General features: G+C 40.6%; 1 protein-coding gene across 2 annotated transcripts in view; it reads right to left on the bottom strand.

The window, feature by feature from the left end:
- Nucleotides 1–16,801, bottom strand: part of LOC132155174 (adenylate kinase isoenzyme 5-like) — a 127,270-nt gene that overhangs the window by 104,842 nt on the left and 5,627 nt on the right. For both annotated transcript variants that reach the window (XM_059564030.1, XM_059564031.1), the window contains exon 5: nt 10,643–10,756. In XM_059564030.1, the coding sequence (XP_059420013.1) occupies nt 10,643–10,756 (114 nt within the window). The remainder of the gene's footprint in view (nt 1–10,642; nt 10,757–16,801) is intronic.

Below are 16,801 nucleotides of genomic sequence, written 5' to 3'. Positions count from 1 at the left end.
CACAACCGCTCTCGAGAGTGAGCTAGGATCAGCCAGTCATCGAGGTAGTTGAGGATACGGACACCTTGTTCCCTGAGAGGAGCCAGGGCTCCCTCCGCGACCTTCGTAAAGACGCGGGGAGACAGGGCCAACTCGAATGGGAGAACCTTGTACTGATATGCCTGCCCCTCGAAATCAAACCGAAGAAACGGTCTGTGTCGAGGAAGAATGGAGACATGAAAGTACGCGTCCTTCAGGTCGATCGCTGCAAACCAATCCATCGGACGAATGCATTCGAAAATGCGCTTGGGCGTTAGCATCTTGAAAGGGAGTCTGTGCAGAGCTCGGTTCAAGGCACGCAAGTCCAGGATTGGCCGTAACCCACCTGTCTTCTTGGGTACTATGAAGTAAGGGCTGTAAAAGCCGGACTTCATGTCGGCTGGAGGGACCGGTTCTATCGCGCCCTTTGCCAGCAGGGTCGCGACCTCCACGCGCATGACAGGGGCATCTTTGCCCACCATCGTTGCGTGGACACCCCGAAACCTGGGGGGACGCCGGGCAAACTGAATCGCGTAGCCGAGCCTGAGCGTCCGGATGAGCCAGCGGGAAGGCCTGGGGAGCTCTAGCCAGGCTCCCCGGAACCGAACCAGCGGGGTCAAGGGGACTACAGGCGTACCCACAGTGGGGCAGCGTGGTGGAGCAGACAGCCCCGGCATGGGAGACATAGCGTCCCTTAGCGGGGGCGGAGTGCGGGCACTCATCTGACTCCAAGTAGCAAAGAGGGCATGAGAAGGCGGAGCTTTCTCGGGCCGGCTTTGCCTGGAAACTGGCAAGGGGAGAGGGGAACGAGAGCGGCGAGGAAGCACGTCGCCAACTGTCGTTCCTGGCCTCTTGGGACCCGGAGGTAGAGGAAACAGCTCTTTTAGTGAAGGTTTGGGTACCACCGGCCGCAGGGCCCGTGGCTGAACAAAAAGAAAACGAGAACAAAGGATTCTTCCCCGGCCCTCCTCCGGGGGAAGGAGTGGTCCTGCTACCATCTCTTGACGAGCTGACGTCTCCAACTCCGGGTCGCCCATCTCAGGAACGCCGCTTGGCCTGGCGTTTGGCAGGCTTAGGGGCTGAGACGGGTTGCGACGCCCTTCTGCGGCCATCTCCTCGCTGCGGCCGGGGTGAAGGCTGCTGCTGTGGCCGAGCAGGAGTGGAGGAGGCCGCAGGGGGGCACCCTCGGCGACGAGCAGGCTGAGGCGGCTGCGCCGCCGGCAGGGTGGAGGCAGCAGAGGGCCGCCAGGGCAGGATGTGCTTGATGGCCTCGGACTGCTTCTGGGCGGCAGAGAACTGCTGGGCAAAGCTCTCTACCGCGTCACCGAAGAGGCCATCCTGGGAGACCGGGGAGTTGATTAGCTAGCCCGGTCAGGCTCCCTCATGTCTGCCAGGTTCAGCCATAGGTGGTGCTCCTGGACCACCAAAGTGGACATCACCTGACCCAAGGAACGCGCAGTGACCTTCGTCGCCCGTAGAGCAAGGTCAGTACCAGTGCGCGCCTCCTGCAAAACCCCTGGGTCAGCACTACCCTCGTGCAGCTGCTGGAGCAGCTTGGCCTGATAGACCTGAAGTGAGGCCATGGCATGCAGGGCAGAAGCGGCCTGGCCCGCAGCTCTGTAAGCCTTGGCCACAAGCGTGGATGAGAACTTACAGGCCTTGGAGGGCAGCTTGGGACCACCATGCCAAGCGGAGGAGCTCTGTGGACACAGTTACATCGCAACAGAACGCTCCACCGGGGGAATCCCAGCATACCCCTTTGCCGCCCCGCCATCGAGGGCGGTGAAGGCAGAGGAAGTACCAGAACGGTTTCGGCAGTTAAAGGTGCCTTCCATGAACTGGTTACCTCCTGGTGCACTTCCGGGAAGAAAGGAACCAGAGGGGGGTGCTGGCGATCCGCATGAGCAGCCCCCAGGAACCAATCATCCAGCCTCGAGCGCTCAGGACAGGGTGGAGGGTTCCACTAAAGCCCGATGCTCTCCGCTGCCCGGGAAAGCACGGCCGTCAGCTCGGGATCAGACTCGGACAACGCTGGCACTCCCGAGGGAGGCAACGCAGCCGAATCCTCATCTCCTGAGGACTCAAGCCCGCCTTGTGATGCGGCGATCGACATACAGTCCTCTTTGCGAGCCCCGAATGAGATGTCAGAGGCCTGAGAGGGTCCAGCAAACTCATCCGGAAACTCGACCGGCTGCGGCGTATGTGAGGGGGGTGTGGCCCGAGGAGGTTCGCTCGTCAGGGAAGCCCACACAGTAACCCCACTCAGATCACCCTGGCCAGCAGCCGAAGTAGCTCTATTACGAGAAGAAGAGCTAGAACGGGGTGTGGCAGAGGGGGCTCTATATCTTTTAAGGTAATCGAGTCTCGATCTCAACGCCGAGATGGCCCCGCAATGAGAACATGAGCCATCCACGAACGCAGTCTCAGCGTGCCGGAAGCCCAGACACGTCACACAGCGATCGTGACCGTCATGAGGAGCGATATATCGACTGCACCCAGAAACACACGGGCGAAATGACATCTTTAAAAAGACGCAAATCGGCCCGTATCTCTTTTGTGAAAGGAAATTGCTCTTTCAGAGGTGTTGAAGCGCTCAGGGGAACGCGGGAGCTGTCGCAGGAAACCCAGACGAACCGCTGAATCGCGCCGTCACCCCAACACCAGCTCTTGCTTGTAACACTCCGGTGATTGCAGCAAGCGATGTCCTCGGCTCCGAAGCGAAAGCTTGAATGCGAGTTGCTCGCGTTGCTCCTTATATACCCGCTCTGCGGGGCGGAGCTCACGATGCAAATCCCGCAGACCAAGGTACTTTGTGTACCATTGGCTCGTTTTGTACCACTCGAAGGTGATTGGGCTCTCGGGCGAGATCCCATTCGTAACGTCGAACGTGACCGACTGAAAGGGAACCACATTTTTCCATCTTAAAAATATATCTAAATTACGATCTGTACTCACGAAGTTAAATGTAGAAACATTAATGTATGCGTTCATGACCTCAAGGTTAGATTATTGTAATGCTTTATTGGGTGGTTGATCTGCGAATCTCCAGCTGATCCAAAATGTAGCAGCTAGAGTTCTTACTAGAACCAAGAAGTATGACCACATAAGCCCAGTTCTGTCAACTCTGCACTGGCTCCCTATTGAACATTGAATACATTTTAAAATGTTTAAAATTTATAAAGCCCTGAATAGGTTAGCTCCTCAATACTTGAGCGAGCTCATATCACATTAAAGTCCTTCATGTTCGTAGCAATCTCAAAACTCTGGCAATTTGATAATACCTAGAATATCAAAATCAACTGCGGCTGGCAGACCCTTTTCCTAAGTGACCAAACGCTGGAAAAATCTACCCTGTGTTGTTCGGTAGGCAGCCACACTCTGTCAGTTTAAATCTAGATCAAAGACCCAGTCTCTTTTACTTGGCATACACATAATACATAATTGCATTTCTATAATTCAAATCTGTTAAAGGATTGTTAGGCTGCATTAATTAGGTCAACTGGAACCAGGAACACTTCCCATAACACCCAATGTACTCGCTACATCGTAAGATGAATGGCATCTACGCTAATATTATTATTATTTGTATCCAGACCAGATTGTGGATTAGCACCTAGAGACGTCCTCTACAGCCCTAAAGGTCAACTAGATGCACCCTAGGGACAGATCCCCTGGGAAGACCTTTTCACCTCCAAACCATCGGCACAAGACCATGGGAAACAGATAAGTGCTCTGCACCCGTGTTGCAGTGTGGAATGAAACCAAACCATGCTGGTTTCATCAGGCCAGAGGTGAACTGGCCCCATGACTGTAATTCATGTAGTTTCTTTAGTTGTGGTGTTACTGTACTTCTCTAGATTTGTGCATTTTGCAGACCATAAAGTTACAAAAAAAAAAAAAACATACTTGCAGGAGAGACTAGGAACCAGGATATCACTGGACTTGAGGTCATTGGACTTGAAGCACTGTGGTCATTGTTCTGCCTAGTGAAGTAATGCCTAGCAGCCACCTTGAACACCCTAGCATTGCCCAAGCAACCACCCATAACACCCTAGCAAAACACTATAAACTATAAACTATAAACAAAAAGTAGCAATGCCCTAGCAACCATTCAGAACTCCCTTACAATTGGCAAGTAAGTAGCGACCACTCTAGCAACTACCTAATACACCCTAGCAATGCCATGGCAACCACCCATAACATTCTAGCAATACTACAGCATCCCCTCAAAACACCCTAGCAACACACTAGTGTTCACATTTATCACTCTAGCAACTACCTATAAATCCCTACTCATAACACTACTACCATACTCATGTCACCAAGTCAGTGGCTACCTGTTTTTGAGAATAAAAAATATCAACACAAAATAAATACCCGTGGATCATGGCAATATATTGAATACTTTTGCATCAAAATGGTCAGCCTGTGCAAGGAACGGAACATTATGTATAACTTTATTACCTGTAATCCAGAGTAGAGTACTTCACAGATCCACCCGAACCCGAGTACTCGAGTCAACCCCGCATCACAGTTAGGTACAGGCAAGAAGGCTACTAATGTAACATAAGGTAAGAAACAAAGTTTATGTTACCTCATCTATTGTGGAATCTGTGTAGATCTGGTCCATATGGGTCTTTGTCTCCCGGCTGGGTCCAGGTCGGTTCCGAGTAGTATGTTTATGATATGTCTCAGTTCTACATGTGTCCAGGTCCAACTTTCAAATAGATGGGTCCTAATTAAAAAACGGTTGCCTTTGGCTTGCTTAGGTTGGGATGCTTGACTGATTACACAGACACTGTGAGCTGACTGAAACATCACTGAATCATCAATAAACTGACTTTAACTGAAAAAAGACTATGTTTTTGTCATCTTGCATTATTGAAAAACTATTTTCCTGTTTGACACTGTAAAGCTGCTTTGACACAATCAGTATTGTACAAAGTGCTATACAAATAAAGGTAACTTGACTTGACTAGTCCTAATTAGGTGGGTTAAAAATTAATTGAATATAATATCAATTTGAACTAAAAATATATTTTATTTAATTGTAATTAACATGAAGATGACTTTTCACTTCAAGCACTCAAAGCGCTTACATTGTCAGGGTTCTCTCCTCATCCACCACCAGTGTGCAGCATCCACCTGGATGATGCGACGGCAGCCATAGTGCGCCAGAACGCCCACCACACACCAGCTTACTGGTGGAGAGGAGACAGAGTGATGAAGCCAATCAGTAGATATGGGGATTGTTAGGAGGACATGATGGTCAGAGGCCAATGGGCAAATTTAGCCAGGATGCCGAGGTCACACCTCTACTCTTTTCGAAAGACTTCCTGGGATTTTTAATGACCACAGAGAGTCAGGACCTCGGTTTAACGTCTCATCCGAAGGACGGTGCTTGTTGGCTCATTAGGACTCATCTACTATTTAAAAGTTGGACCTGGACACATGTAAGGCAAGGCAAGGCAAGTTTATTTATATAGCACATTTCGTACACAATGGTAATTCAAAGTGCTTTACATAAAAGAAAGTAAAATAATCATGAAGAAAAATAATAACACTTAAAATGAATTTAAAAACAGTTAGAAAATGATTTTACATAAAAAAAAACAGTGAAAATATAGTGCAATCAGTTCGGACATAGCACAGTGCTCATTCAATAAATGCACAGCTAAACAGATGAGTTTTGAGTCTAGATTTAAATGTGACTAGTGTTTTAGCACATCTGATCTCTTCTGGAAGCTGATTCCAACTGCGGGCAGCATAGTAACTAAAGGAGGACTCCCCTTTTTTGTGTGAACCCTAGTGATCTGAGTGGTCTGTTAGGTTTATATTCAGTGAACATATCAGCAATATATTTCGGTCCTAGGTCATTTAGTGACATATATATATATGAGTAAAAGTACTTTAAAATCAATCCTAAATTTAACTGGAAGTCAGTGTAAGGACCTGAGGACTGGGGTGATATGCTCAAATTTTCTGGTTCTAGTCAGAAACCTGGCAGCAGCGTTCTGGATGAGCTACAGCTGTCTAATGGTCTTTTTTGGGAAGGCCGGTGAGGAGCCCATTACAATAGTTCACCCTGCTGGTGATAAAGGCATGAACTAGTTTCTCCAAGTCTTGGCTGGAAACAAAACATCTAATTCTTGCAATGTTTTTTAAATGATAGTATGCTGATTTAGTTACTGCTTTGACATGACTACTGAAACTAAGGTCTGTCTCCAGAATCACACCAAGATTCCCGACTTGATTTTTAGTTGTTTGACCTCTAGAGTCAAGGTATGCATTCACCTTGAGAACTTTATCTTTGTTTCCAAATGCAATGACTTCAGTTTTTTCCTTGTTTAACTGAAGAAAGTTCTGGCACATCCAACTATTAATTTCATCAATGCATTGGCAGAGGGAGTCAATGGGGCTGTAGTCATTTGGAAATAAGGCTAGGTAAATCTGGGTATCATCAGCATAGCTGTGATAGGCAATTTGGTTCTTTCTCATTATTTGACTTAGTGGAAGCATATACAGGCTAAACAAGAGCGGTGCAAGAATTGAGCCTTGTAAATAGTAAAAAAAATATAAAAAAAAATAAGTAGAACTGAGACATATCATAAACATACTACTCGGAACCGACCTGGACCCAGCCGGGAGACACAGACCCATATGGACCAGATCTGCACAGATTCCACATCTAATTACTATTTACAAGTTAATTTACAAATAGTGAAAATTAACTTTCTTACCTTATGTTACATTAGTAGCCTTCTTGCCTGTACCTAACTGTGATGCGGGGTTGACTCGAGTACTCGGGTTCGGGTGGATCTGTGAAGTACTCTACTCTGGATGACAGGTAATAAAGTTGTAAATAATGTTCCGTTTCTTGCACAGACTGACCATTTTGATGCATAAGTCCTCAATATATTGCCATGAGCCACGGGTATTTATTTTGTGTTGATATTTTTTTATTCTCAAAAACAGGTAGCCACTGACTTGAGCCCCTTTTACACTGCCATTCCGGCAAATACACGGGTAAAGTGTTCCGGCAATTGTTCCCGGGTCGCTAGATTTTGCACTTTCACACTGCCAGTGATTACCCAGGATATGTGCGTGCTTTCACACACAACCCGTAAAGATCAGGGCGTGATGTGTAATGTACGAGTCGAAAACATTAGGCACGTTATACTTTCACTGAAGCAAGCGTACAATCTCTTCGTCAGCGCGGAAAGTGAGGAACTAACTGATCTCTGCTTCATTACAGTTTGCACATATTTTTTAGTCGCGAACGTTGATCTTCCTTCAAAACAGCCGGTAAAAGAGTCGCGCGTCATCACTTCGACACGGCATTAGATCTGGCTTTTGTTCACACAGCGCTCGTCCCGGGTTGAACCCGGCAATGTTACTAGGTCCCCGACCCGGGTTCAATGCCGGAATCAATCCCAGTACGTGGTTGCTTTCACAAAGAAGGTGAACCGGCAATGTTCCGGCAATTTGCCGCGTCCGACGTGCAGTGTGAAAGGGGCTTTGGTGACATTAGTAGGGTAGTAGTGTTATGAGTAGGGATTTATAGGTAGTTGCTAGAGTGATAAATGTGAACACTAGTGTGTTGTTGCTAGGGTGTTTTGTGGGGATGTTGTAGTATTGCTAGAATGTTATGGGTGGTTGCAATGTCATCGCTAGGGTGTATTAGGTAGTTACTAGAGTGGTCGCTACTTACTTGGCAATTGTTAGGGAGTTCTGAATGGTTGCTGCATTGCTACTGTGTTATGAGTTGTTTATAGTATTTTGCTAGGGTGTTATGGGTGGTTGCTTGGGCAATGCTAGGGTGTTCAAGGTGGCTGCTAGGCATTACTTCACTAGGCAGAGTCAAAACAATGACCACAGTGCTTCAATTCCAATGACCTCAAGTCCAGTGATATCCTGGTTCCTAGTCTCTCCTGCAAGTATGTTTTGTTTTTTGTTTTTTGTTTTTTTGGTGGTAACTTTATGGTCTGCAAGATGCACAAATCTAGAGAAGTACAGTAACACAATAACTCAAGAAACTACATGAATCATTCATAGCACAAGTGGTACAGGACAAGTTACACACATAACTTTAATACTTAAGGTTAGTGGTGTAGAGGATTTTTGTAGGTCAAGATGTGTCAGGTATGGTCAGTGTGAATATGGCTGTTTACATATTCTTATTCTACTATTGTAGTCATGTGTTTGGCTGTGTGTGTTCAAATATGATGAGCTATTAAGAGAAAAAAACAAACATGTGATGATCTGAGACCTCTTTGTGTTTCTAATATGCATTCATGACTAGTATTAAGACTAGCCATGATGGCCTGAATAATATGTATTGTTTATGGAAACCTATATAAAGACTGTGCAGGCACAGACTCAAAAGATCCTCGGCAGAGTCTCTCGGGTTCATTATCTTTTGATAATAAAGTCTATCTTTTGGCATCAAAACCTCAACTCTTCAAAAGTGATTTCTCAGATAAGCGGTGAAAGCCACCTCAGGGGTTTGTTCAGATCCTCTACAACAGGTATGAGCAATAATAACCATATGTGTCTGCTCGCTCAGGGTACAAGCTGGAATACATTATACAAATTTTTAAATCTTAACAGATTTTAAAATGCTAGACATCACACACTTACCGACTTTGTAAACGGTCACAAAGGAAAAACTCGGCATCATACACTAAATGACTGAGGATCGTACACTAGCAGACTTTAAAGTCATTCCAATCACAATAAAATCAAGCAGAAATGTGTGCCTTGTTGGTTCTAATTTTTTGCAATTAGCGTCAACTTCTCCAGAAAGTAAACTGGCAGAAATTCGGGGCACAAGTTGTGTAATGTATTCCAGTCTTAAGTGGAGATAGTGCTCAGAAGTAACTGATTGCATGTTATCTGGATTACGTATTCTGGTATTGTAATTTAATTATATTACATTTTAAAAATATTTGTAATCAGAATACAGTTATTTTTTTTATTGATTACTTGATTACATATTCACACAATACCAATACATTTTTTAGAATTTATTGATTCTCACAAATTCTTCTTTGTCATCTTAATAGCCTCCAGCTTATATAGATACAGAAAGTCTTCCAGTTTTGTGGACATTCACACAAAGACCAGTCACTGTCATGGAAAAACCATCCTCGTCTGACCCAATCCCCAATGCAGCGCGATCACAGTCAACTGAATACTACCAAAATCCTTTTAAGACAAGTCATGTCACTCGGCGGCCATCTTTAAAACCCCTCTCGGGCATCCAAATGAAGCTCCTATCTCTTTGAATGGGGAAAAATCGAATTCTCCAAAACTGTTCACTAAGGTTACGATTAAATTTCATATTTGAATTCACCAAATAAATCTGACAACAACTGTGTCAAAAATGTTGTCAAATAGCATTATTAAAAGCTTATTTTTCGGGCTTTCAGTCAGTGTGCATGCGTAGTCCTAAGAGCACATCTCAGAATGCTGACTGTTTCTATAGCAACCAGTACTTCTAATGACAGCTGCAGTGCTGACTTTACCCATTAGTGATTGGCTCTTTCATTCAAAATGCAGGGCTTCCTGCGATTGAGCGGCCATATTGAGCGTTGCATTTTCCCCCATTGTAACCATGTATTATTGTGTCTTTGGAAGGCACGTTTTGTCTTTTAAACACATTAAAATGAATGGATTCTTGTTATTTGTTATAATATTTCTTATTTACATGTAATGCAGGGATTCATTTTTTTTTTTTTGTGATCTGAACCCTTTTTCATCTATTATATTCACTTGATGTACCCCTGAGATTTTAAGGTAAGTAACACACTTGCATGTTCACTGTTCTCTGGCATTGGTTAATGGTCACATGACATTCAGGTAAACAAATGAATATATTTTTTAGTAAGTGTTTTATTTCGATTTATGTTATTTTTTAATTATTTTCAAATGTTTTGATTAAGTTAAATATTAGCTTTTCATTAAACTCACAAAGCCCTTGGCATCCCTTCACAAACACCAGTTTGGGAAACCTCGATGTAATGCAATGTTTAATAAACTTCATGTTGCTAATAACAAGCAATGGAATATATTTTCTTTCAAAAAAATATACAACATACAAGATTATCCTATTTAAATCAATGTGATAAATGATTTAGGTCAAAGGTAATCTAAAAGTAATCAAAAAGTAATTTTACTATATTACCTAATGTAATGGATTATGTTACTAACTAAAATTTTTTGGTATCAGTTTTTTTTGGAATCAGTAATTGACGCAATTTGGAATCAGTAATTGACTAACATGTAATCTACCCAGCACTGGAGATAAGAGAGGATGTTTTCTGTTCATTCTCTCCTTGAGCTGAATGGCAGATCTCACACAAGGGATTGTGGGAATGATGTTCAACTTCATGCAAATGGGAAGCAAAAAACTGGTGGAAGCCAATCAATACTGTGAAGGCAGTAAGCATTTAAGCATTTCACAGGTTTGTCATAAGCAGTGACATAATTGCATTGCATACTACTACATTCAATTCGGATTTATAATTGAAGTTTATAACTGTATGCTTTATTTTTCACATTTGAGGATCCACAAGCTAAAACAGTCTTGCTCTAGCAAGAACCAGTATTATAATGCACTCACCTGGTCCTCAAAAGAAAGCGCTTGTCCCACATCTCGAGGGAAGCCATCTATAACTATACCGCTGGCGTCTGGAATCTTCATGATCTTCTGCTTGATCTCAGTTATGGTTGTTTCCTAATGGGCATGGATGACATATTCAGGTCAAAATATGAGATAACATAAGAAATAACATTAATGTACATTAGTAAGAAGAAACTAAGATTTCATTGAAAAAAACTTTCAAATCTGAGATGTCTGAAAATGTCAATTATCAGTATTTTTGTGTGTGTGTGTGTGTGTGTAGGTGTTTTACTGTAAATTGTAAATGATTTGTTCTTTTTTAAAAGAACAAAAAAGTACAAATCATTTACAAAAAATAGTATTTTACCATTAAATTGCATGAAATGTCCCAATAGATATATAACAGTTTTTTTACAGCATTATTTAAAAAAAACTGTTAACCAGTTAATAGGTCTTTACCTAATGTGCATAGCATTTTTACAGTTATTTGCCACTACAATTATGATCACAATTAAGAAATCAGCACATACAAGTCATCCTCTAATTATTGCAGTTGCAGACATGTCTCCTTTTTTAATAAGCAGCTTTCCAAATGCAGGAAACTAATTTCTGTAGCAATTTGGTCCTCATAGGTCAAGTACCTGCAGATAAAATGTGCTTTGTAATTATGCACTATTTTAAAAAGCATACTGAATCGGTTCAGATGAAAGTTGGTGACATGATGTCTCAGATGAGTTAGACTTCAAGGGAAATAATTCCATAATTCACAAGAGCATTTCAGAACATTCCATGAAGAGACAGAGATAATTATTTTTAAAACATATTATTATTATTATTTTTTTTTTAATGGAAGGGGTAATGAACATTACAATTAAACTATACTGTATCATTAAAAACCCACACTAATCGACTCCATATAGGTGATTTCTGGTGTAATTGAGGAGTGCAGCAGCATTTTCGCAGCGCCAATGTTGCCAACCGCTGGAGGGAGAATATATTGAAGCGTAACAAATCTAATGATGTGGATGGCATCATTTACGAAGGAGATCTAGCGTCAGTACCAGATTTCTCTAAAAATAACTCTTACATCAGGCATAATTTGTGGCCCACTATATAATTTGTATGACCAAATGCTCTTTTACTGTTTTTACCGCTATCTGAAGTGATCCAGACACAGTTCAAAGAAGAGGACGTTTTTAGAATGCAAAGAGATGAGAGAATGAAGAGGTATTTCGAAAAATGCCTTTGAGTTATTTGTTCATATAATGAAGGTCAGTGCTGTCCACTGCTATTTTTGACCCCACTGACTTTCAATGTATGGGCAAAAAGAGTTGGAGCTCCAAAAAGTTTCATTTACATCACAAGAAAGCAGTTAGACTGGCAAAGTTTTCTATTCTGCCTGTTGTGTACATGTATCAGCAATCGACATTTAAGTGCATGATGTAAGTCTGTGTGGCATCAAAGGTAAACACACAGTATATTTACTGCTTTGTATATGCACCATTTACACAAATTGCTCTGAATGTTTAAATTTATCCATAACTGGCCTATAACGCAATGATGGCATAGAGTTGGGGTTTCTAATCAAAAGATCAAGACAAATTTAATTATTTAAAATCTGAAACCTTTAAAAGGATTATATTACACATTATACACTTATAGTTTAAGTCCAGCATGTTCCAAAACAATAATATTGATTAGGATCAACAGTTTCCACCTAAGGCTTAATTTAAATTAAACTAGGTTGAAATTAGATTTTTGTGTGACAAACTAATAACTGATATGAAACATTTTCTAAAGGTTATTTTTTAAGTTTTATTTATATGACCTTAAATTAACTCTAACATTAGGGAAACATTCTCCAAACCTGAAGGGAACATTCTACTCACATAAAAAAGGTTCCTGGTCTTTTCTGGGAACCAAAAATTTATAGTATCTGAAAAAGTTGAATAAGCTGAAGTTGTGTCATTTTACAAAGGCAAATGCAAAAACGTTTTCTATTATTTTGTAAGAAGCTATAAAATATCTGATATATTGTTTTCTCTGGTTTAGACATATTCAGCAAAATATGCTGGTAACAGTTTTACAATAAAGTTAAATTTATTAATATTAGATACATCATCATTGACATTAACAATGAAAAATACTTATAAAGAATTTAATGTTAATTTCAACATTGGTATCTGCAATATTATTTAATGGACTTGAGCTACCAAAAACCAACACATTTTTATTAACTAACATTAAGGAAGATTAATAAAAACTAAATATATTGCACATGGTTAATGTTAGTTAATGGATTAACTATTGCATCAACTAATGCATTCTTACTGAGAAGTGTTACTGAGATGTGTATAAAAATGAAGAAAAGGGTGGAAAATAAATGCCCTAGAGAGACATGTCATTGTTGTCTTATTCACACTGTGAGAGCAGAATAAAAAAAAAAAACATGCAAGAACCAGCGACACAGTGCTTGGCAAGACTGATATAAACAACACATTATATTTCACTGACGAATAAAAATACAATGTCACAGAAAATTTACAACCCAGTCCATCAAAATGATGGATGAGAATTATTTGTAGTGCAACGTCTGATAGCATCTATAATTGCTTCCTGCTTATTACTTTACTGAGAGTAGATGGGCAAAGTTGCTGAACACCGAATTGGCATTGTGTAAATATGTTTGGTCAGATGATTCGGTACCTTACTTTCAACCAAGTTTTGCACTAGTGAGAACATTTTGAGTTTTGAAATAAAGCTTTCTCATGATACAATCCATGTCTGATTTGTACAGGTGTATCTTATGACACAGAAAAATGTACTCTTATAAATTCCCTTTTATAGTCTGGGAAAAGTCTCCTACTCTCTTTTGCGTTTCTAATCCAGGAAGTCATTAGTGGAAGGTGGCTTTATTTCCCAGACAGAAGCTCAACTCGACTTTTGTCTCAGTACAATGCTGTATTTAATGCAGCTAAGGATTAAATGACGAGGGTTGACCATTTTATCCTCTAGTAGTCAATAACCATTGTAGATACACTGCCTCTCCTAAAAATGTACAAAGCATTTCTGGAGTTCTTCTGGGAATCATCACCCAGTAGGAGCTCTTATCTTCTGTTTCTCTTTCAAAAGCCTCCTCGCTTAAATGTGGTGCCCTCATTTCCAGCACCACACTTCTGTGCTCAGTTCCCAAATGGAAAGTTAATACGCAGGAAAGGGAGTGTGGGTATGTTGTTATAGAGACAGAAGTTAGGAAGTGGTCTTATTGTTAGATCTGGTAATATATACAGACCAAAGAAATGCAGCAAGTACTTGAGTTACTTTCACCAAACTGAGATTGTCACTTCAATAACAGAAACTTCAGTTGTAAAAATTAAGAAATGAACTCTGGAAATAGCTAGTTTGGAGCCATGTAAAAAGATCTACAAGCCATTTTAACTCTTCAGGAAGTCACGTTACATCCAAACCCACATGATTGATAACCTTTAACCCTTACTTTGGATTCAAAATATATTGAATAGACCTCTTGAAATGTGTTTTATCTTTGATAAATTCAGCATTATTATACGTAAGTATACATATTTGTTGTAGTTTGATTTCCATACAATACATCAGTCCACTGCAGTGGACACCATTTATTAATAGATAACTTGGGTTGCTGACATAAATTCAAGCAGTGTCTGTAGCGTCCTGTGGTGTGACATTACTTTTTCTAAAACTATTTTCAACAACATTTTTCCAATTAGTCTGAAATTATTCTACATGCAACTTTTAGGATCTCAGATTAATTGAAAGGCTACAGTGAATATGTGTACTTTGTTAATTTATTTGCAACACCACAGGAACATTTATTATGAATTAGTGTAGGCAAAAAGTGACTAATCAACCAATCAGCACTACTTATGATAATTTCTAAGACTATTTAAAATAAAACAATGATGCAACTTTATATATGACAATATTGTGCACTGTATATGGTTATAAGAATGTTGCCTAGGTACATACTGTACAGCAATGCATCAAAAAGCACAGAAACTGGAACAATCTGTGCTATTCACAAAGAGCACAATCAGTATTATTTACAATCAATTGGAGATCCTAATTTATTATATTTATTTTTGTAGTTAAATGGTTTAAAAAGGACATATTCTATGCCATTATCATACATTACACAGGGGTTAAAGCAAAAAACAAAAAAAAAGATTCCGGAGCCTGACCTTTTTTGCGGGGGCGGGACGGGGCAGCACATGCAAAGACTGTGGCAACTTTAACATTTGAAAGGATAATATGGCAAAGTTATTGCTTTCTTTATTCAAACTGATTTTCTTTTTCATGAATATATGGTTGACCTGAAGAATGAAAGCTATATCATAAACTTGGAAAATTATCACTGCTCACTTAGCTCACGACATGAGACAAAATACAATTCACTACAAGACAGCAATATTTTTATACTATTTTAAAGAAATTTTCAATAACAAAATACTTGTCTTTTAATTACAAAAAGTAAAACAATGCAGTTGTATTTATAAATAGTTTAACTCGTCTAGGGAAACTAATGTTTGTTTTGGTAATCAAGTTGATCTGATTATCTGATTATTTTGACAATTGTGTAATTTGATATTTTTTAGTAACACAAACAGGCCTAAGTGAACACCAGGCTTTAGTATAACAATTAAGGCAATAAAAATTGGCTCAAATAAAATATCATAACCAAGTAATTACATGACTGTATTGACAACGCTGTTAAAATACATAACGTAATATGCCTATACATAATATGAACATAACCAACTTTAAGTACATTATGTATTATAACAAATACATCCAGAGGGCACCAATGGCCTGGTGGCGTTTAACTTTACAGCGTGATTAAACTATGTTTAAATCCATTAAATTGTAATATTTGGCCACAGGCAGAATTTTTTATTTTGAAATCGCGATGTACTATTAATGACATACTATGACATAGGTTTATGTATTCTCTCGTGTTGTCAAAGGTTTATAAATGATTTACGTTACAAATCTAGAGAGATAATGCACACTGTTTTTCCAGATGAACATTAATTCACATTCACAGCATATACAGAGGAAGAGTTTAGCCCCATTCACACATACTGTACAGTATTCAAGTTAAAGTATCATTAATCGATCATGTGTGAACAGGACCTTTTCAAAAATCCTGGTAAATTTGTTGCTGAGAGCCGTGGGAACGGAGCGAGGCCGGTGGAGTGATCGGGAAATGAGCGACACCTGCTCCACTTACCGGTCTCGAGTCCCTTGGAGGAGATTAGAAGGATACAAAAGAGGAGCGACGTCAGTGGGCTTTATTTTGTCTTCACTGTCGTTGCTCCTCTTTTGTATCCTTCCAATCTCCTCCGTAGGATTCAAGACCGGTGAGTGGAGCAGGTGTCGCTAATTTCCCAATCACTCCACCGGCCTCGCTCCATTCCCATGGCTCTCGGCCCCGCCCCACTCGTCACAGTGTTGAATGTTAAAGTTAAAATAAATGTTATGTGCATTTGATCACGGTCTTCGCATAGATAAACTTGCATTTGTGATTCTAAAAATGGGTCAGTCTTTGATGCGTTAAAGGGATAGTTCACCCAAAAATGAAAATTATGTAATTAATAACTCACCCTCATGTTGTTCCAAACCCGTAAGACCTCCATTTATCTTCGGAACACAGTTTAAGATATTTTAGATTTAGTCCGAGAGCTCTCAGTCCCTTCATTGAAACTGTTTGTGCGGTATACTGTCCATGTCCAGAAAGGTAAGAAAAACATCATTAAAGTAGTCCATGTGACATCAGAGGGTCACTTAGAATTTTTTGAAGCATCGAAAATACATTTTGGTCCAAAAATAGCAAAAACTACAACTTTATTCAGCATTGTCTTCTCTTCCGTGTCTGTTGTAAGACAGTTCAAAACAAAGCTGTTTGTCATATCCGGTTCGCGAACGAATCATTCAATGTAACCGGATCTTTTTGAACCAGTTCACCAAATCAAACTGAATCATTTTAAACGGTTCTCGTCTCCAATAAGCATTAATCCACACATGACTTAAGCTGTTATCTTGTTTAATGTGGCTGACACTCCCTCTGAGTTCAAACAAACCAATATCCCCGAGTAATTCATTTACTCAAACAGTACACTGACT

The sequence above is a fragment of the Carassius carassius genome, chromosome 12, assembly GCF_963082965.1.
Source record: "Carassius carassius chromosome 12, fCarCar2.1, whole genome shotgun sequence".
NCBI classification, from domain to species: domain Eukaryota; kingdom Metazoa; phylum Chordata; class Actinopteri; order Cypriniformes; family Cyprinidae; genus Carassius; species Carassius carassius.
Note: the sequence above shows the minus strand (reverse complement) of the source record. Positions and strands in the feature narration are given on the sequence as shown.